At 44.0% G+C, this 22,703-nt stretch overlaps 1 protein-coding gene across 6 annotated transcripts in view; it reads left to right on the top strand.

Annotated features, from left to right (window-relative positions):
• Window positions 1-22,703, top strand: part of LOC137424518 (erythropoietin) — a 107,760-nt gene that overhangs the window by 71,014 nt on the left and 14,043 nt on the right. For 4 of the 6 annotated variants that reach the window (XM_068112044.2, XM_078775535.1, XM_068112047.2 and 1 more), the window contains 2 exons: window positions 15,163-15,309; window positions 19,233-19,559. In XM_068112044.2, the coding sequence (XP_067968145.1) occupies window positions 15,163-15,309; window positions 19,233-19,421 (336 nt within the window). In that variant the 3' untranslated portion in view covers window positions 19,422-19,559. The other 2 variants (XM_068112045.2, XM_068112043.2) reach the window with 2 other exon arrangements.

The following is a 22,703-nucleotide window of genomic DNA, read 5'->3' as shown; positions in this document are numbered from 1 at the left end:
AAGGAATTAATTCAAGAAAATGGTATTGGTGCCTTAGTCAGGCTGAGAGTGAATGGTTTACTGTCCTCAGATGTTGTAAAGATTTCTTTAAGTTTGAGAAGACGACCAAGGCGAGCCAGCAAATGCTTAGTCTTCGAGCTAGTGATGGGCATATTCTTAGTGATAATACGGAGATTGTTCATTTTGTTCGGTCTTATTTTGAGAATGTGTTTTCCTTTAAGCCTAATGATGTGCCTGCAATGCAGAATATTACGACCAATTTACCGCAGATAGATGAGCATCAGTGGCATGTCTTGGATGAGAACATTACTCTCGGTGAACTTCAAACTGCGCTCGATGGCCTTGCTGATCATAAGGCTCCTGGTTTTGATGGGCTACCAGCTGAATTTTATAAAACCTTTTGGGACATGCTTGGTCCTGCTTTGCACTCAGTGTTTTTATACAGTCTGCGTGAGGGATTGTTACCCCTTAGTTGTCGACGTGCAGTTGTTTGCCTTATCCCTAAGAAAAACGATCTGCAATTGATACAGAACTGGCGCCCAATTTCTCTTCTCTGCACAGATTACAAGATTTTTTGCCAAAGGGCTTGCTAACCGTGTAAAGACTGTTTTAAGCACAGTTATACATCAGGATCAATCGTACTGTGTTTTGCACAGATCTACGCACGATAACATTTTTTGGGTACGAGACCTGTGGGATGTGTGTGCATTTCAACAACATACCGGTCTCTTTTTTATTGATCAAGAAAAGGCTTTTGACTCTGTTGATCATGAGTATTTGTTTCACATTTTAAAGCAATTTGGTTTTGGGGCATCTTTTATGAGTCCCCTACCGGTGTACACCGGAGGGGACTATAGGTTTGCACTCCGTCCCTCTGTCTGTCAGTCTGTCCGGACACAGTTTTCCGGACTTTTTTTCTAAACTTAATGCTAATGATTTCAAACTTGGTACATCGTTTCCTCATGATAAGTTACAGATCAAGTTCGAACTTCACGACGTTTCGATCATTTTGACAAAGTTATGGCACTTTGAACTTTGGTAATTTCCCCAACAGTTTTCCGGATGACAGACTGCCGGTAGGGGACATGTATTGCAGTGCAATACTCAGAATGCTTGTTTCTTATATATCTTTATTGTATAATCAAATTTTTAGCTTGATAAAAGTCAATGATGGTCTCTGTTCGCCTTTGTGGATTGGGAGGGGAATTCGGCAAGGTTGTCCCTTATCTGGAATCTTGTACTCTCTTTGCATTGACCCCCTCTTGATTCGTTTACGATCTTCTCTTATGGGATTTTCAGTGACTCCATCAGAAAAGCCCGTTATCATTTCGGCCTATGCTGATGATGTATGTGTTGCTGTTCGCAGCAGTAATGACATTGCTCTGCTATTTGAGTGCCTACGGGTCTACTCTCAAGCATGTACAACGCAAATTAATTGGTCGAAATGCAAAGCAGTTTGGGTCAGCGGTACACCACCTTCTGCCCTTCCAATTCTCCCTATGAATTTGACATGGGGAAAAGAAGGTGTGAAATACCTTGGTGTTTATCTTGGAACCCCAGGTTTTGTCAAAAAGAATTGGGATGGTTTGCTCCACAAAATTTGCAATAAATTAAACAGATGGAGAGGAATTTTGTCGACCTTGTCTTTTCGAGGTCGTGCCCTGGTCATTAACAACCTGGTGGCCCCTCTCTTATGGCATAAAATGATTGCCTTGCAGCCACCTGCAACGTTGGTGTCGTCAATCCAAAAATGCTTACGTGACTTCTTTTGGGATGGCAAACACTGGCTGAAGCCAGAGACTATTTGCCTTCCACTGGCGGAAGGGGGTCATGGACTTGTGGTCGTCTTTTATTCGTCTTTTATTTTATTCGACAGCTCGTCGTCTTTTATTTTTGGAGGCCTTGCCCTGGAAATCTACTGCAAACTGTATATTAAAGCAAGCCAGCATGCTAGGCTACAATTGTGAACTCTTTTTCATGGAGCTGCAACATGTCGATGCTTCGCTGCTCCCTGACTTTTACCAAGATGTCTTGCACGTCTGGCAGTTCATTTCAGTAACTCGGCAAATGGAGACGTACAACAGTGAAAGGTTCCTTCGGGAACCCCTTTTCTACAATGCCCTTTTTCCTGCTATTCCTCACTCACGTGCTTTTGTGCAACGTTTTTTGAGTGCTGGCGTGAGCACGACTCGGGACCTTCGTGACTGTAACAGGAACAGTTGGTTCTCCGCAGGACATCTCCAAGTAAGAACTGGTATCAGATCTTTGAGGAGCGTCGCCAAGGTCCTACAGGAAATCCTGTGTGTTTTTAGGCACTTGGGCCTGAGCTCAACCGCCAACATTGGTGACCACCATACACCACCACAGATCTGTGCTAGCTCTAGCCTGCCGGCTGATAGCGCCACAACATCTATCTTGTTATCCTCATCACCACTTTCCAGCAAGGATAAAAAGAGACTGTATCGTTTGTGTATTTCAGTCCGGTTTCCCTCGTTACAGCCGGTTTCTTTTGGGGCTCGATGGAAAGAGAAACTGCCTTCTGGGTCTCCCTCCCATCCGCAATGGTCTGCAATGTAGGTTTCACCGATTGTTAAAAGGACTGGTGATATTGCTTGGAGACTCGCCCATATGGTGGTGCCCTCCAATGTTTTATTACATCGTTTTAATGAGGATTATTCAGTGGAATGCCCTTTTTGTATGATTTCTGAAGACCTTTTCCATGCTTAGGTAGATTGTACAAGGCTCTCTCCCTTCTTAGGTTTTTTATCAACTTTTTTAATCGTATGAACTTTTCTTTTTTGACACGGGTTTTTATTTTTGGAATACCACTTAGTTACAAAAAACGCTTTGAGACTGCTCTTGCTAATTTCCTAATTTCTATTGGAAAATTAGCAATCTACAAAACAAGAAAAGCAAAGCTCCTGGCAAATGCTGATATTTTATGTGATGTGGTAATTGTGTTTAAGGCTCTGGTCATGGCAAGGTTACGCTTGGAATTCTCTTTTTGCCAAATGAAAGATTATTTACAAACCTTCGTGGGAAAATGGTGTGTAAAGGGTGGTTTTTGTAAACTTGATAATGGTGTGTTAAATTTTTTTATTTTAGTGTTTGGGGTTTTTATTGTTGTTGTTGGGCTGAACATGTTCGGACTTGTGTGGTTTTCTTACCTTTATAATAAAAGAGCTTCAAAAGTCTCGTGTGTGTGTGTGTGTGTGTGTGTGTCTGTCTCTCCTGTGTGTGTGTGTGTGTGTGTGTCCCTCTCTCACTATCTCTCTCTCTCTCTCTCTCTCTCTCTCTCTCTCTCTATCTCACTATCTGTCTCTCCGTGTGTGTGTGTGTGTGTGTGTGTGTGTATCTGTCTCTCCCTGTGTGTGTGTGTGTGTGTGTGTGTGTGTGTGTGTGTGTGTGTGTGTGTCCCTCTCTCAATATCTCTCTCTCTCTCTCTGTCTCTCTCTGTGTGTGGGTGTCTCACTATCTCTCTCACTATCTCTCTCTCTCTCTCTCTCTCTCTCTCTCTCTCTCTCTCTCTCTCTCTCTCTCTCTCTCTCTCTCACCCTCTCTCTCTGTCTCTCCCTCTCTTGCCCCTTCTGGTCGTTGGTGAGTTGGGCGTGGGTGTGGCATCATGGCGGCTGTGCGTGCTGAGCTGTGAGTTCTCTGTGGTGTTGGTTGTTTTTCCCGTCCCCCATTTCGCTCCCTTGTGTCCTTGTTTATGCTTGTAAAGTTTCCCCTGTGTGTCCTTTCATTGTTGAGACGAGAGAGAGGAGGAGAGAGCGCACATGGTAGGTGGTGTTTGGTTGCCTCTTTTCGAACCTCCGGGTTTGAGGCCTGGCCTCCATTTTTCCGTTTTTTCCTAGTCCAGGCAGCGGTGTTTCACTGCTCTAAACGGTTCTTGGACCTAGTCCGTTAGTTTTTGTTTTACCTCCACTTGCCGGTGTTGCTTGTGGTTCATATATTTTGTTGATTTCTCACCTTTTATTTATTTAATTTACGTTCACTTATGGCAAACGATTGTTTGAGGAATAGCATGTACGAGTCGCTCACTTGCAAGCATGGGCTGGTGTGCGACCTTCCGATTGAGGTGAAGATGGAGCAAGTGCTTCTAGCAATTGGAAAGAGCATCGGCTCACATAATATCCGTGCAACCTCTCGAATGAACAAGAGGGTTGTTGTGTTCGTGTTGGAGGTGCACATGGTGAACTCCGTTGTGGAGCAAGGCCTTCTCATAGAGCCCGACCTGTTTCTCGTGGTTTCCCCATTAGATACACCTGCGGTGAAGGTTAATGTGTCTAATGTCCCTCCCTTTCTTAAAGGTGAGGACTTGTGTGCTCAATTGAGCAAGTTCGGTACAATCGTATCAAAAGTGACAATGGTGCCGATACACTCGACAAGGGGTGAATTTCGACATGTAATGACTTTTAAAAGGGTCGTTTACATGATATTAGCCGAAAATGAGCAAAAGCTAAATGTACTTTTGCATGTAAAGATTAAGGGCCATACTTATAGAATGTATGGGTTACGTGTTCCTCTACGATCTCCTGGTCTCGGTACACCTCCGAACCCCGAGAGGAGCCACGGCAGAAAAATATGTTACTCTGTGCTAGAAATCAATAATGAAACCACACCAATAATTATAAATGAACAAATACTATATTGAAAATCACACAGGAATAACGGTACAAATGGCAATTAAGAGTGCACTCTATATACCATCAATAAAGTCAAATAACTCACTGCGCTCCCAGCGAGTGAAACGGACACTCCTCAATGTCTCTATAACCTTTTCCAAGGCAAATGTGATTCGCTCCAGCGGTCGCTAGTACGATATCCAGTCGAAGTCCGAATCTCACTCTCCAGTCGATATTCGAATCACGTACAGTTGACAATGGTGATCGCCCCGCCGAAACTGTACAACGGCGCCCTTCAGAGGGGCACATTCACCGCTCACTCAACGAACCGCAACGTAATTGGAGACGAAGCGGTCGCACACACACATCTCTGACAAACGGTAGGATGTTGGGGGTGAAGATGACGCGAGGCAAAACCTTTGTAGTTTGCCGAAGCGCGGGGTTCAAAATGGCCGACGGCTCTTACTTGAGCCGATGTGACTAGGCTAGGATTCGTCGAAATCTCAGCGCCCAAATCTGACTGCGCAGATTTTCCACTCCAGCGATAATTCCTATCGCCGGATGTCCCTTCAAGGAACTTAAAATTTCCTCGCGACTTTTGGTAGACCAGCCTCGCTATGGAGCCTTGACGTCACGCGTCTTCTCCAACTTTGCTCGCGCCGCCTCTTCCTCTTCACCTCCTCATCTCCCCGTTCGGTTTCCTGTATCATTTTAAGTTAACCTTTTTAACTTTAGATAGCTGTTCCTGAATAATAAACCTTTTGAGAATAATAATAGCACATAACATCAGAAATATGTCAAGTGGGTGAAAACCACAACAGCGGAAGTGACGAATCCATAACACTTCCCCCCCTCAAGAAAGAAAGTTTGAACACAGCGAAAACTTTCTTTGCATGCAAACTCTTTAAACAAACAAAAATAAACTCACAACCCAAATCACCAATTCCCGTGAGCAACAATTATCAACATCTCAAAAATAAAGCAACAAAATTTCACACAACCCACAGAGATTTCCAGAGTTAATTCACTCTGGACAAAGCATCAGCAACGACATTGTCCCTGCCCTTTACATGTTCAATTTCCCCGTTGAACCCCTGCAAAGCCAAACTCCATCTCAGCACCCTCTGATTTTTACTTTTAGTTTCTTTTGAATGAAGGTTAAGGGGCTGATCAAAATCCAAAGTCAAGCAAGTCTACAGCACTTTTCCCCGGGAGGCCGAGCTGAAAGCCAGGTTCCATGGTGGTTGGGTGGTGAGGCCTGGAAGTATTCACTACATGGACGCATTTAGGAACGTGGAGTTCACGGTTAGTCCGTGCAGGAAAGTTTACTACATGGACGCCTTTCAGAACGTGGAGTTCACGGTTAATCCGTGTAGGGAAGTTCACTACATGGATGACTTTAGGAACGTGGCGTTCACGGTTAATCCGTGTAGGAATCTTGGCTCAGTGGCTCCGCAGCATTCAGTGCTTCAACTTTTCTGAACTTTCATAATAATTATGGTGGGACCGCTTGTCACTGTAGTCACATGAATAGCGGTCTCCTTCTCGGCCACTACTCTGACAATCCTTCCTTCGGGAGCTGCCGTAACTCTGGGAGCCTCCATAATAATATCGATTGCGGCCACCACCAAAACTACAACTCCATGGTCCTCTTCTGTAGCCCCCACGACACCTATGAAATGCCTTCCCTACAGTTATGGTCCGACCCTCCAATTCCTTGCTATTCAGATCCTTTTCTGCATCTCTGGCGTCCTTTGAGTTTTCAAACGTAACAAAGCCAAACCCTCTTGACTTTTGTATCTCCCTGTCTTTTATCAGCAGCACTTCCCAAAGCGGTCCATATTTGCTGAAGGCAGACTCCAGAACATCTTCCTTGGTTTTGAAGTTCAGTCCCCCTACAAAGAGCTTGCCAATATTGCCTCCATCCCTGACTTGCGTGTGCTGACTCTTAGTTTCAGGGTACTTCCTCCTGGGCTTTTGAACAAACATCGGGTTACCAGAAACTTGACCACCGGCCAAATCATTCCCGATAACAAGAGATACTCCCTCTACAGGAAGAGTGGCTTGTAAACCTACGGTGACCGGTCCTGACACCAAATCAGACTCCAAATGGATGACATGAAGTGGAGCTCTAACACAGCCACCAATCCCCTGTAAACGAACACTATTACCAGTTGCCGTCTCCTCTGACAATGGCAAAATGCCTTCAAGCATTAAAGATTGATGTGCTCCTGTGTCCCTCAATACGCTAACAGGTCTTGGGTTAGTCGAGTCTCCATCCAGTGACACAAACCCCTCTGAAATAAATGGTTGGTAACCCTTTTGAGGGCGATTTCTCACATTTGCCATTGCATTCGGAGTTGTACTAGTCGAACTCCGCTCCTGATTTTCCTTTCCCAGAGCATAACAGTGGGACATCAAGTGTCCAGGTTTATGGCAAAAAGCGCAAGTAGGCCCGGAGGAGAACCTTGTGGTCTGCCTCGAGCCCCCCGGGAGGATACGTCTGCCTTGGAACTGTTGTCTTCGGATTTCTAGAAGTCGTGGTATCAGAGTGGTTCTCATAGTCATCTCGAGGCCGCACCCATTAATTTTCGTTTTCCGCCCCTGATGTACCATAGTTCCCCTGGCTAAGTCTAGGCGAGTAGTTAGGTTTGTGGAACCCCATCCTGTGTGTTAAGGCATAGTCATCTGCCTTGGTTGCTGCCTCATACAACTTTGGTACTTTCCTTTCCTCCAGATGTACTTTAATGTCCTCGTGGACACACTGTTGGAATTCCTCCACCAGGATCAATTGTCGTAATAGTTTGAAGTCTTTCCCAACCCCTTTTGAATCACACCACCGATCAAACATGGTTTCTTTCATTCTGGCAAACTCCACATGGGTCTCACTCTCCCTCTTCCTGGCGTTCCGGAATTTTTGCCGGTAAGCTTCAGGGACCAATTCATAGGCTTTGAGAATGGTTTTCTTCACTAGCTCATAATCTGCACATTGCTCAATCGGTAAAGCCGAATAAATATCCTGAGCTTTACCCACCAGAACACTTTGCACTAACATGGTCCAGGACTCCTCCGGCCATTTTAGCATTCGAGCCACTTTCTCAAAGTGTAAAAAAAACTTGGCTACCTCCTTTTCATTGAAGAGTGGAACCAGCCTAACATGTCTGCCAACATCCCAGGTGTTCTGACTAGTTGTCAAACCCGTCGGCATGGATGGCACCTCTCCCCGTTCTCTCCTTAACTCCAGCTCCTTGACTTTAATTTCCTGCTGAAGCCCCATTTCACGGTCCTTTAACTCCCTTTCGGCTTTTCTCTCCTCTGCTTCGAGTTCCCTTGCCGCTCTCCTTTCCTCTGTTTTTTTCTCTTCTAACCTTTCCTGGAGTTCTCTTTCCTGTGCTTTTAACCTTTCCTGGAGGTCTCTTTCCTCTCTCCTTTCCTCTGCTTTTTTCTCTTCTAACCTTTCCTGGAGTTCTCTTTCCTGTGCTTTTAACCTTTCCTGGCTCTGCAATTGCATCTCCGTTTTTTGGAGCTCCACATTTTCTTGTTCTTCTGGTAACAATCCAAGGCCCCCTCTCTCCATGTTCCTAGTTCCACCATAGATTCTATCACAACTGTCTGCATCTCTGTTTTCTTCATTTTAGCTCGGACCTCCAAGCTAAAATGTTTGGCCAATCTCAAGAGTTCCGATTTTAGTAACGCTCGGAACTGTGCCTCACTAGGGGTCGTTGCAAACTTCTCTGCGTCAAACTCCATGGTGACTATCCGTTAGCGCCTGTTAACCTTCACACAAGAAATTTCCAACAAAAAAAACAAAAAAAAAATTTTGTTTGTTTTTTTGAAAAATTTGGGAAGGTTGGAAAATATTCCAAAATTGGAAAATTTGGGAATGCTAGGGAATTCTATCCCGGACGAAGACCCAATTTCGAGCCCACGAGTCAATTGGACGAGCCCCCAATTTCTGTTACGTGTTCCTCTACGATCTCCTGGTCTCGGTACACCTCCGAACCCCGAGAGGAGCCACGGCAGGAAAATATGTTACTCTGTCTTAGAAATCAATAGTGAAACCACACCAATGATTATAAATGAACAAATACTATATTGAAAATCACACAGGAATAACGGTACAACAAATGGCAATTTAGAGTGCACTCTATATACCATCAATAAAGTCAAATAACTCACTGCGCTCCCAGCGAGTGAAACGTACACTCCCCAATGTCTCTATAACCTTTTCCAAGGCGAATGTGATTCGCTCCAGCGGTCGCTAGTACGATATCCAGTCGAAGCCCGAATCTCACTCTCCAGTCGATATTCGAATCGCGTACAGTTGACAATGGCGATCGCCCGCCGAAACTGTACAACGGCGCCCTTCAGAGGGGCACCTTCACCGCTCACTCAACGAACCGCAACGTAATTGGAGACGAAATGGTCGCACACACACATCCCCGACAAACGGTAGGATGTTGGGGTGAAGATAACGGGAGGCAAAACCTTTGTAGGTGGCCGAAGCGCGGGGTTCAAAATGGCCGACGGCTCTTACTTGAGCCGGTGGGACTAGGTGAGGATTCGTCGAAATCTTAGTGCCCAAATCTGACTACGCAGATTTTCCACTCCAGGGATAATTCCTATCGCCGGATGTCCCTTCAAGGAACTCAAAATTCCCTCGCGACTTTCGGTAGACCAGCCTCGCTATGGAGCCTGGACGTCACACGTCTTCTCCAACTTTGCTCGCGCCGCCTCTTCCTCTTCACCTCCTTGTCTTCCCGTTCGGTTTCCTGTATCATTTTAAGTTAACCTTTTTAAATTTAGATAGATGTTCCTGAATAATAAACCTTTTGAGAATAATAATAGTACATAATATCAGAAATATGTCAAGTGGGTGAAAACCACAACAGCAGAAGTGACGAATCCGTAACAGTATGCCTCCACAGACGTCATGGCGTGCTATGGGTGTGGAGCTTACGGACACGTAAAAAGTTCCTGTCCCAGTTTGGTAAGACCATTAGAAAATCGAGACCAGGTGATTGCAGATTCTCCTCCCTCCCCACCGAATGGGGCGGATGATATCGTAGATGCTTCCTCACGACCTATTGGTGATCTGGAAACAGTTGACCACTCCCCCTCACCTACTGGGCTACATGGAATGGTAGACCCCTCCCTACGACCTATGGGTGAGTGGGAAACAGTAGACCACTCCTCCCTACCTGCTGGTGTGACAAAAGTGGTTGATCCTTCTCCTACTGTACAGGACTGTACGGATGACAATATGGAAGGGTTCGTAACAGTGTCTCGTAAAAAAGGACATAAACGTTCATGTCCCATTGTGAAGGATGCAAGCACAGTACAAAGTAAGGTACTGGTTGTGTCAAATGTGTCGCCGAGCTTGCAAGATGGAGCTTGTGTAGAGAATCCCTGTTTGGGATTGCAAACTGAACCGGAACAGGGTTTAAATCTAAGCAATTCGTTTGCACCACTTGCCGAACTGTTTGAGGGTTCTGAGTGTGATATAGACATCGAGAATCCTCACGCCTCTCAGGAGGACACAAGTGGTGATATTGATAACCCTGATGTCTTACATGACATTAATGTAATGCTGTAATGGTCACAGAGGTGGGCGTGGGGATGGCCGGGTGTAATGACAAAACAGATAAGTCGGACAGCCCCACAGAGGAAACCTGTAAGCCTACACTTCTGGAAGAAAATAAAAGGGAAGATAAGGAAGCTGCATGTGACGATGAGCAGCTAAACAGGAATGAAAACGATATCCATGTTTCTGATCCTGGGGAGTTTTGTGCCTCAGAAATAGTTTTGCATCAGGAAGAGAATGACAAAGATGATGCAGTTGATTTTGATGAACCCTACTCTACCCTGTCAGGTAGTGGTTTTTGTGCCCAAGAGGATGGGGACACTGTAGTTACAGAGGATGAAATTAAAAAATTCCTCGATGAATCCTTCAGGAAAAGGAATGTCAGAATTCAGGATTATTTCCCAAACCTACATGCTTTTCTAAAAACTACTAGAAATATGATTCGTGAACCCCAGCAAGTTGGGATCTCAGAACCTCAATTTCAGCGGTTGAGGAAGTGTGCCACTAAGGCAGGAAAAGAACTCCAAGAGGAGGAAAATTAATAAAGAATAAATGAAGGTAACGTCTCCCAACATAAACGGAGGCCGCAGCTGTATGCGGCGTCTGGAGGTGTTACAACTATTTGAGAAAGAAAAGATTGATATTTTCATGTTACAAGAGACACACATTAACGAATCTTGTGAAGAGGAGTGGCGCAGAATGTTTAAAGGGTGCCATATTTTCTCCAGTGCGGTTGAAGAGGCTAAAGCGGGGGTGGCAATAATCTTGCATCCTCGCCTTCAACCATCTGAGATTCACTATAGAGAGATGTGTAAGGGTTTCTTGATGGTGGTGGATTTTATTAGCAGCAATCAAAAGGTTAGCATTATTAATGTGTATTGCCCCAGTGACAGCGCTGAAAGGGCTCTATTTCTTCCAAAATTAGCGGATTGTTTAAGCACTGTTGATTTGACTTGTTTAATTTGTATGGGGGGAGACTATAATTGCACACTCAACCCTCGACTGGACAGGAACACTCCTGAGCCACATCCACCCAGTGCAAAGTCCTTGGCACAACTTGTGAAAAAATACAAACTTAGAGATGTATGGCGATTACAAAATCCAAACACCCGTCAATATACATGGGTGTGCTGTGCAAAAAAACCAGTTAACCATGGGTCGACTGGACAGATTGTACGTGAACCAAGGAATGGTGAATCTGGTTAAGAGAACATGTATAACTCCATCTGGCTTTTCTGATCACCATATGATTGCAATGGATTGTATGTTACCCTATCATTGCTGTAAGAGTGTACACTGGAATTTCAATGTGAAATTGTTACAAGATGAACATTTTTAAAATGCCTTCAGACTGGTATGGGAAGGATTAGAAAAGAAAAAGTGTTCCTATCTCACTATGCGACAGTGGTGGGACTGTACCAAATCACAAGTTCGGATTTTCTGCCAACAATATTGCTCGTATGCCACCAGTAATACGTCTGGGTTGATAAGTGCTCTAAAAGCAGATGTACTTAAATATGAACAAGAAGCTGGAACATCTTGGGGAAGTGACCAATATCAGCAGCTGATAGAAAAAAAGACCCTGCTGGCCGAACTGGTCAAAGAGCGTGCGGCGGGAGCAATGATTCCCCTGCGGATGAGCATAATACACCTCGAGACTCCAAACAAAGATTTCTTCAAAATGCAGAAGGCTGCCAACACTTCTCGGCAGATTCAGAGTCTACGCTCTCCCGACGGTGTTCTGACTCGCCAAAGTGACATTAAACATTCACTGCAAGAGTTTTACTCAAACTTGTTTACTCCAAGAACGGTGGATAAAACGATGGCAAATGAGATAATTGAATTTCTCCCATCTCTTTCTGAAGAGCAGCAACTCCAACTGGAATGTGACATTTCTCTGGAGGAGCTCACAACAGCAGTGAAACAACTCGAAGACGGCAAGGCCCCCGGAATTGACGGACTTCCTGCTGAATTTTACAAAGTTTTTTGGAATGTTCTGGGTCCTGCTTTAATTGAGATTTTTCACGAGAGCCTAAATCAGGGGGAAATTCCCCTGAGCTGCAGAACAGCCGTCTTATGTCTTCTTCCCAAGAAAGGGGATTTGCAGCAGATTACAAACTGGCGGCCTGTGTCATTGTTAAATACTGACTATAAGATTGTGTCAAAAATGCTTGCAATGCGTCTCAAAAAGGTCATCTCGTTCTTAGTTGGGAATGACCAAACGTATTGCATACCTGAACGATCCATGTATGACAGTATTTTCTTGGTTCGAGACTTGATTACTATCGGTCAAACTGCGTCGCACGCTTTTGGGTTATTACTCCTTGATCAGGAGAAAGCTTTTGACAGTGTGGATCACTCATTTTTGTTTGCAGTTCTTACTAATGCAGGATTTGGAGAAAAATTCATTTCTTGCATAAAACTTTTATACAACAATGTATCATGCCTGTTAAAAGTAAATAACAGTCTGTGTCATCCTTTCCCCTTTCAGCGTGGCATCCGTCAGGGCTGTCCACTGTCAGGCATGTTGTACACACTGTCCACCGAACCCTTACTGGCTCTCCTTCGTACCACCTTATCTGGTTTGTCCTTGTCAAACAATTCCAAAATTGTTACATCAGCATATGCAGACGACCTGTGTGTTGTGGTTAAAAACCAGGAAGATGTTTTTGAGCTATCCCGGTGTTTTGCCAAATTTGAACTTGCTTCATCAGCAAAAGTAAATTGGAACAAGAGTGTAGCTCTTTCTCTGTACCCAGATACCCTATCTGGGTCACAGGCTTCACATATGGTTCCCCCAACTCTTCCAGGAGGAATGTTATGGAAAACGGATGGGTTTAAATACTTAGGCATCCATTTGGGAACTACAAGCTATATGAAGAAAAACTGGGATGGTTTCCTTGATAACATTAAGCAGAAACTATCAAAGTGGAAAGGGATGCTCCATATCTTGTCACTTAAGGCACGGGTAACGATAATAAACAACCTGGTGCTTCCAATCGTATGGCATAAGATCATAGCACTCCAGCCTCCTCAAGCTCTGATCAACAACATTCAGAGGGGTCTAGTTGACTTCTTCTGGGGAGGCCACCACTAGCTTCAGCCAGATGTGTTGTGCAGACCACGTAATTCAGGTGGTCAAAACCTGGTGCACATCCCTAGTCGAATAATGGCTTTTCGGCTAATGACAATAAAATGTCCGCTGTACAGCGAGGTTGTGCCCTGGCGTCCTCTCACGAATACCTTGCTCAGGCAAGTAGGTGGAATGGACTATGACCGGGAACCTTTCCTTATGGACTTGAAGCAGGTCGACAGAGCTCGGCTCCCTGCATTTCATCGGTCTCTCCTGAACGCCTAGCAAGCTCGAGGAGTGCAGCGGTTGGAGATCTCTTATGATCCCAGGAGGTTTGTGCATGAGCCATTGTTCCAAAACTCATTATTCGCTGAAGTATCTACCAGCCGAGCTTTTATGGAACATTTTACGAACAATGGGATTAATAAAGTGCGAGATCTTATGGAGCTATCCTTGAAGCGATGGTTGTCTGCCAGCGCTGTTTCTGGAAAAATTGGCTTGCATTCAATTAGAATAGTGAGCAGGGTCATAAAGATTGTATCTCAGACTTTTGTAGATTTAAATATTGGGTGGAATGGGGTAAATGAAGAAGTAGATTTTCGTTTAACCTTCCCTGAACTCTCAGTCACTGCCCAGGAACAACATGGTGTGTTTTCCTCTAACAGCGAAGAATCCGGTGTGTTCCACATCATGGGGAAAAGGGCAATGTATAGAATTTGTCTGGAGGTGTGCTTACCGGGCTGTGCGGCACCCTTAAGGAACAAGGGGCAAGAGTTTTTACCTGCAGGAGCATTTCTCACTCCAAATTGGGATGAAATGTACAGGTGTCCTACTGTCGGACGTACAGGAGACCTAAATTGGAGACTGGTCCATCACGCCCTGGCCACACAGGTGTTAGTTCAGAAGTTTAACCCTGCTGTGTCTAATTTATGTCTTTTTTGTGGTAATGTTGAACATTTGTATCATGTGTTTATTGAGTGCAAGAGATTGTCATCTCTGTTTCTGTATCTGAGCCGAATCGTTTGTAAATTCAAAATTGTTTTTCTGTTACAATCTTTGTTTACGGACTTGCATGTAATACTCAGAAAAACTCTGTGATTTTGCTTTTGAATTTTTTGCTTGGAATTGCTAAGCTTGCAATTTATAAAACCAGAAAAGCCAGATTAGGTAGTGGAAAAAATGAAAATGCACTTTTTTGTTTCATCGGGATGGTGTCAGCACGTATAAAGCTTGAACATGCTTATCATGTAAACATGGGGAACCTTCTTGTGTTTGAAGAGTTATGGGGCATGGGGGGTGTTTTGTGCAAATGCATTGGAAATGAGGTTGTGATTTGTATGTAAAGTGGAGTTGGAATACTTGGTTTTATACTTTTATAATAAAAGGACACAAAAGTCTCTCTCTCTCACCCTCTCTCTCTCTCTCTCTTTCTCTCTCTCTCTCTCTCTCTCTCTCACCCTCTCTCTATCTCTCTCTCTCTCTCTCTCTCTCTCGCTCTCTCTCTCTCTCTCTCTCTCTCTCTCTCTCTCTCTCTCTCTCTCTCGCTCTCTCTCTCTCTCGCTCTCTCTCTCTCTCTCTCTCACTCATTATCTCTGTCTGTCTCTATCTCTCTCTCTCTCTCTCTCTCTCGCTCTCTCTCTCTCGCTCTCTCTCTCTCTCGCTCTCTCTCTCTCTCTCTCACTCATTATCTCTGTCTGTCTCTGTCGCTCTCTCTCACCCTCTCTCTCCTAATCTACCTTAATATCTTCCTCCTATGAATTTTTCTAACCTCCCCTTTAAGTACATCATATGTAGAGAGAGACTTTATTGGAGAAGACATGATTTTTGTTTTCTTCACTATTTGTTTGATCTGATATGCTAGTCTGTTTTCTGTTTTACAGCTTGACGAAAAAAGTAGGGAGGTCATTGCTGGCCTGAAGCTGGTGCGAGAAGCTTTGCAGCCAGTGAAGGAAACCGTGGCCCACGTTCGAACCGTCTGGCTCAACACCAACAACCTTATAGCAATCCTTAGCAACAAGCATGTTACCGTATGTAAATCTGCCTTCGGGTTATGCTGTCCAACGCAGTCAAGTTGGACAAGACAATTTTGTTGAGAATTTTTATATTGTTCACATCTGACTGTAAATAGTAACCCTTCATTGCCCGCCGTGAGGCACATAAGGCTGCCAAGGCAGTTTCGTTGCCTAAGGAGCACAATCCTGGATGGGTCTCCACTCCGACGCAGGATACTCAAATGTGTTATTTCAACGGCAGAACAGGGGTTCAAACTCAAGACCCTAAGATCTTAAGCCAGCCACCTTAACCGTTCAGCCGACACCAGGCATTCACAAAAGACAGTGCTCAATACTAACCTTTTTTGGGGGGGTTGTCATGCAGGGACAATTTTTAAATGGTTGCTCTACCCCAGCAGGGAAACATTTAAATTTTTTGGTTGCCCGGAAAACAAAAGAAAAAAATAAATTTCTTTTAACTCGTTGGCCCAGCCACTATTATACTTGGCAATTTATTTTTGCAAGCGACCGTGCGAGTGTTGAACAAGGTACGTGTTTGTTCAGGTCAAATACACGGTTAGCTTGGTGAAAGGCTGTATATAATCATGGGCTCGAGCAACACACACAGCAACACACTCCTTTTATTGGAAATTTCACCCTCGCTTGGAATGGGGGACCAGCAGATCGTAATATCACACATACATATTCAATATTATCGATTTGAATGTTCAAGGCACAATGATGAGGTTGCCCAACTTGGCAACCAAGTATTAGTTTGGCTGCTTGATGCTAAATGTTGGTTACCCCGGGCATCTGTTAATGTCGAGCTCTGCATCCGAGAAACACTGGTGTTCATCACTATTTTTACACATTTTTATACATTTTTGCTGCATGACTGTGGTGTTCATTTCAGGGAGTTTGGCATTGTACAACAAAAAGAAGTTACAACAAGTCAGGAGACGACGATGGTTCACGAGCGAGCGGTATTCAATGACAAAGGACGGACTATAACCGAAACAGGCCCGGACAGGCCAGGCCCGGAAATGTCAAAACGAAGGTTACTGACCTTGAAATGAGATAGAAAATAATGTATAATCAGTTATGAGATTAGTTAGCTACACAATACCGAAAATTCGGTTCGATTCCGACAACTTTAAAACTTTGACCTTTGTGACCTTCAATGGTCAAAGGTCGAAGATTCTGAAATTTGTTGGAAAACTTGTATTTCATGATGTATGTGATAATATAAGATCATGTACGACATTTCACCCTGTCAGGAAACGAACAATGTAATAAAACCATCAAAAATCGACTTTTCTAAATTTCGTGACCTGGTGACCTTGACCTTGGGGCGAAAATGAAAAATCGAGCTCCGTGGGGCTAGACACATGACATTGGCCTAACCAAATATCGAAACCCCTGTCAGATTCCACCAACTCCCTCGGAGAAGATGTAGCTTGAACTTGATCACCCCCTAAAAAGACATCTTTTTCGGGCGTGGCTCCGCCCGCAATGGGCGCAATACGCCCACTCTAGGCACGACACAACCAGATCATGATATCAACCTCCCACCCAAGTTTCATCAAGATCGGATGATATCATCGGGTAGTTATGCTGCGGAAAGACAGACACACAGACAGACACACACCCATGACGAATATAGTGGTCACTCTGTTTGATAACTCGTGAACCAAAAATTTGACTTGGAACATGAAATTGAAATGTGAATTCTTTGAAATTATTACTGGAAACACCCACTCTCCATGGAAGGGTAATACCAATTCCCTCTGGCAGGAAAGCACTTGCCATGTGTCCAGTGCAAAATAGCAAGTCATCTCCACAGCTGCCTTGTAATGCCCTCTCCCACAACCACAAGGTGATGCTATACAGTACACATTTGCATAGAGAATTTGCATGCCCCTCCCCCACCTCCCAAACCCCTGCGACTATGAATTTTAAAATAATGTCTAAAACCTTCCCTGGCACACCCAACTACATCCACTTAATTTCAATGCGTTCCGTACAGCAGTTTAGGAGTGCATAGAAGTCCAACACAACAAGCACACACATCCACAAACACACCAACGAATTATATATAGTATGCTTATCTTCACCCTAAGGAGGAGGCCATTGTAATTGGCCGGTGTCAGTTTGCGTGTGATTCCACATATGATGATCCTCGCCGAAAGGAGGAGGCTATTGTAATTGGCCGGTGTCAGTTTGTCTGTGAGTCCGCATATGATTATTCTCGCCCAAAGGAGGAGGCTATTGTAATTGGCCGGTGTCAGTTTGCATGTGAGTCCGCATATGATTATCCTCGCCCAAAGGAGGAGGCTATTGTAATTGGCCGATGTCAGTTTGCATGTGAGTCCGCATATGATTATTCTCGCCCTAAGGCGGAGGCTATTGTAATTGGCCGGTGTCAGTTTGCGTGTGAGTCCGCATATGATTATCATCGCCCTAAGGAGGAGGCTATTGTAATTGGCCAGTGTCAGTTTGCATGTGAGTCCGCATATGATTATCCTCGCCCTAAGGAGGAGGCTATTGTAATTGGCCGGTGTCAGTTTGCGTGTGAGTCCGCATATGATTATCCTCGCCCAAAGGAGGAGGCTATTGTACTTGGCCGGTGTCAGTTTGCGTGTGAGTCCACATATGATTATCCTCGCCCAAAGGAGTAGGCTATTGTAATTGGCCGGTGTCAGTTTGTCTGTGAGTCCGCATATGATTATCCTCGCTCAAAGGAGTAGGCTATTGTACTTGGCCGGTGTCAGTTTGTCTGTGAGTCCACATATGATTATCCTTGCCCAAAGGAGTAGGCTATTGTACTTGGCCGGTGTCAGTTTGCGTGTGAGTCCACATATAATTATCCTCTCCCAAAGGAGTAGGCTATTGTAATTGGCCGGTGTCAGTTTGTCTGTGAGTCCGCATATGATTATCCTCGCCCAAAGGAGGAGGCTATTGTAATTGGCCAGTGTCAGTTTGCGTGCGAGTCCGCATATGATTCTCCTCGCCCTAAGGAGTAGGCTATTGTAATGGGCCAGTCTCAGTTTGTGTGTAAGTCCGCATATAATTATCCTCGCCCAAAGGAGGAGGCTATTGTAATTGGCCGGTGTCAGTTTGTCTGTGTGTCCACAGACAGAATAACTAACATATCACCCTTGGCGGCCTACTTTGATATAGTGCCCCAGTGGCTGCCTTGGGCACAGTTTGACAATGTTGTTTCGTTTAACCATAAGTTGATTTTGTACCTTGAATATAGATTATGTCTATGTGAGCCATGCCTGCTCCTTCTGGTGTGTTTGTAGCTATATCTAGTTGTGTGAAAGCAGTCAAATGGACAAATACTCTGGCAAGTCTGTGCATTATTAAATGCTGTCATTATTATTATTATTATTATCTATATAACAATAGCTTAAGGACTCGACTTTGTTATCCCTTTTACGCCGCACCCATTGACCCGATGCCCACGGCACTAATGGATTTACGATCTACGAACCGCGCTCTTTGTTTATCACGTACAGCCATACTCGAAAAATCTGAATTAGCCGACGTTGGGGCCCAAAAGCATCCGATTAACTGCCGATACGACGCCATCTTACGACGCCATCGTATTGGCGTCTGCTGGGCGAAGGCGAAGCAAGCCGTCCGCTGATTGGACAGGCGAAGGCGAAAGCAAGGCGTCCACTGAGTGGACAATCCAGAGCATGCATTTGTGCCGGTGTCGGCGATCGTTGTTCATATACGCACTCTTCATTCTCATCTTTCTTCCTAACTCTTACTCGGACAAGCAAAGCCCCTTTGCCATCCATAATGGTACACTCTATCCATACACCACATCCTCCCTTCCGTGGATGTTCCACGGGTTTCGGCGAGTTATTATTATTATTCAATGTTGTTCAAACTTAATGTGACCATTCTTTTGGTCCTGGAAAGATTTCTAATGTTATGATTATTTTCAGGAAGACGAAGAAGGGGAAGAAGATAATGTGAGGACGAGCATGCCACGACTATACAGCACAGGGAGGATAAAAGAGTACACTCTGCTAAAAGTTCTGCGTCTTTATCGAGACTTCCTCCGAGGAAAGGTCTGCTTGTTTCTACAGGAACACTGCCGAGGTGGTCGTCCACATGTAGTCTGTTCCAACTAAGTCTGGCGCAGCCACCAATCATGGCCCTGTGATGTCTTGGTACCTTTGGCCTGGCATTGCAGTTCTATGGGCCACTGGGCCAGCCCGTCATCAGTGGAACAGCAACTGAAATTGGTACCAATGAAAGCTTCAAACCTGGTAAGTCTGTTACTTGCTCTCTAGCTGCCTCACCACTAATGTATGCTGGTTATTACATTCAATGTATAGTGCCTTCAGAAAGTATTCACACCCCTTGACTTTTTTTTAAACATTTGGTTGTGTAACAGCCTGAATTAAAAATGGATTAAAATGAGATTTTTTTGTCACTAATCTACGCATAATACCTCATAATGTTAAAATGCAATTTTTTTTTACAACTTTTTACAAAAAATGGGGGGGAGGGGGATTGAATACATATGTAAACAAGAAAGAGCAATCAGAGATTGCAGACCCTCGCCAGGATATGTTTTCAGTGGTTTTTGAGGCTTTTGTGTTAAAAACAAATATTGCGGCTGAACTACGTGACCAATGACGTCATCATTATTTATTTTTTTCTCCACCAATTTATCCCTCGATGACGCTCAAGCAATTTCATCTTGATCGGCTGAAGTTTTGTACTTGTCGAATTATGATGTCATAATGGAGGCACCTATGACATCATTAACATATTTTATTCCCCATGAAGAGTTCTTTACAACGAGCCATGTCTCAATTTTTTTCTATGCAGCACTTTCAGAGATATAGAGGTGCAAAGTTTTTCGGTTTTTCCATGATGGCGGCCGAACCACGTGACTTATGACGTCATAATTATCATTAAAAAATTATACAGGTGGAGTTGCACCTATGGTGGAAATTTCCTGTCAATCGGACGAACGGTTGCCGAGAAAATTATATTTATTCTTTGCGGACAAACAGACAAACAAACAGACAAATGGACCCAAATGTAATACCCTCTCCTCTGGCGATGGTAATTACGGTAGATATTTCTGTATTTCATTTTCAATAAATTTGTGAAAATTTCTCAAAACATGTTTTCACTTTGACATGATGGGGTGTTATTTGTAGATCAGTGACAAAAAAAATCTCAATTTAATCCATTTTAAATTCAGGCTGTAACACAACAAAATGTGAAAGAGTCAAGGGGTGTGAATACTTTCTGAAGGCACTGTGTCGGTATGTGGTATTGGACATGTAATTGACAGAGTTGAACATTGATCCACTGGGTGGAAATATATATATATATTGGATATCATGCTCGAATTAATATAATTCATGATACGTATTATGATTTAAAATTGATCCTTTGAAACCAAAGCGATATTCAAACCCACGCAGGATTTTGTCGATTATAGATTCTGTTATGGTCGCCGGGTCACGAAGACTGATGCGCCCACCACGCGGGATGGGGGCGAGATATCGCAAGTCCTCCCTAATTTGTGCACGCTCTGGCGATGAAAGAACTGCATGGCTGTGACAAATCTTTCGACAGGAATAGCCGAGCGGAAGTTTATCGGCAACTTGTTTTGTTGATGCGCCTGAATTGCGCTCATCCCAAATTACCCGCTTAAGGATTTATTGGCCAATTTATTCTGCGGTTCTGGAGTTCCTTGTTCCCCAGTGACTCTCATTAACAAACAGGGTATTTCTTAGCAATGTAATGGGGTGGGGGGAGAGTGGAAGATAAGTGGCCGTTGGTGGCGAAACAGAATGTAATCAAAAAATAACTCGAGAGAAGTTGATGGTGTGCCATCGCAAATCCCCACGCTTCCCAACGAAAGCGAAGTTTAACTGGAACGACACTCGGTTGAGCACAAACCTCCGCCAGACTGAGCAGCTTATGTTTTGTATTCCACCGAGAGTCCGGATCTTCACCAAAATCTAATCGGCTTGTTCTTGTCACCTACCAACTCATCCACCTAGTTTTTGTCATAATCCGTCCACAACTTTTTGAAATAGTAGTCGAAGAAGTAGTCAATCGGTCCACTCGAGTTGCAAAATTTCCGACTTGACTTCGACTTGACGAAATTGACTTGAGACTGCGACTTGGAGTGTGGTGGTTGTTGGCTGCTGGGTCGCATACCCTCCGCCACTAACATTAAAGTGAGTGTCCACTCTCCAGAAAGCACACCACGTCCAAGCGGCAAGCACCAATCTTATCAATATGGCTATGTGGGAAACAACTTTATTCAAACAAGAACATTAGTGTCGGGGAACTTGTCGGCTGATATGGCTTTAAGCAGTCGGATGTAGTGTGTGTGTGTGTGTGTGTGTGTGTGTGTGTGTGTGTGTGTGTGTGTGTGTGTGTGTGTGTGTGTGTATATATACATATATACGAGGGCCAGTCAATAAGTAACCTTAAAATGGCGATATAAATTCGAGAATGTAATGTGTGTAGTTGTAGATGACATGTTGTATCTATGGATAAGAGTTATTTTTTTGCCTGTTTTAGATCTGGCAACATTGAGTGTATGACGTCAGTAGAGCAGTTTCTGTATGAATCCCAGTGAAATCCATCGCAGAATGAAGATGCAATATGGTGATGCATGTTTATCGCTGCAGCAGGTGTACGACTTCTGGGATAGCCGAGGCCCACTTGTAGAGCATTACACGTCCAGAGGGACCACAATCACTAGTGCATCATACTGTGACCTCCTTAAAAATCATCTAAAACCAGCAATCAGATCAAAACGTCTTGGACTACTCACATACCGGTGTTTTGCTGCAGCATGACAATGCTCGGCCCCATATTGCTCGCGCTACAGCTGCAACAATCGAGGACCTTCAATTTGAGTGTCTTCCTCATCCACCCTACTCACCAGACCTCGTCCCTTCGGATTACCACATCTTTGGGCCACTTAAAGAGGCGCTTGGTGGAACCACTTTCCGATCTGACGAAGAGGTCCAAGAGGCGGTGCATGAATGGCTACACAAGTACCCAAAATATTTTTGTCAAGAGGAATCCAGGCCTCAGTAAAGCGCTGGAAAAAATGCATTGAACGCAATGGAGATTATGTTGAAAAATAACAGTTGTTGCACACGCACATGCAATAAACAAGTTGTGAAACATATTTTAGGATTACTTATTGACTGCCCCTCATGTATGTATATATATATATATATATATATATATATATATATATATATATATATATATATATATATATATATATATATATATATATATATATATATATATATAATTAGGGTGGGCTTCAGAAAAGCAAAATGCAGATTTTCTCAGGGACATGGTCTATTTCTGTTCCTGTTGGTGTCAAAGGAAACCACACCAAACTTGAATGGAAT

This window comes from Myxine glutinosa, chromosome 4, assembly GCF_964187855.1.
Source record: "Myxine glutinosa chromosome 4, kmMyxGlut1.1, whole genome shotgun sequence".
Lineage (NCBI taxonomy): Eukaryota > Metazoa > Chordata > Myxini > Myxiniformes > Myxinidae > Myxine > Myxine glutinosa.
This window is presented reverse-complemented; position numbering and strand designations above follow the sequence as displayed.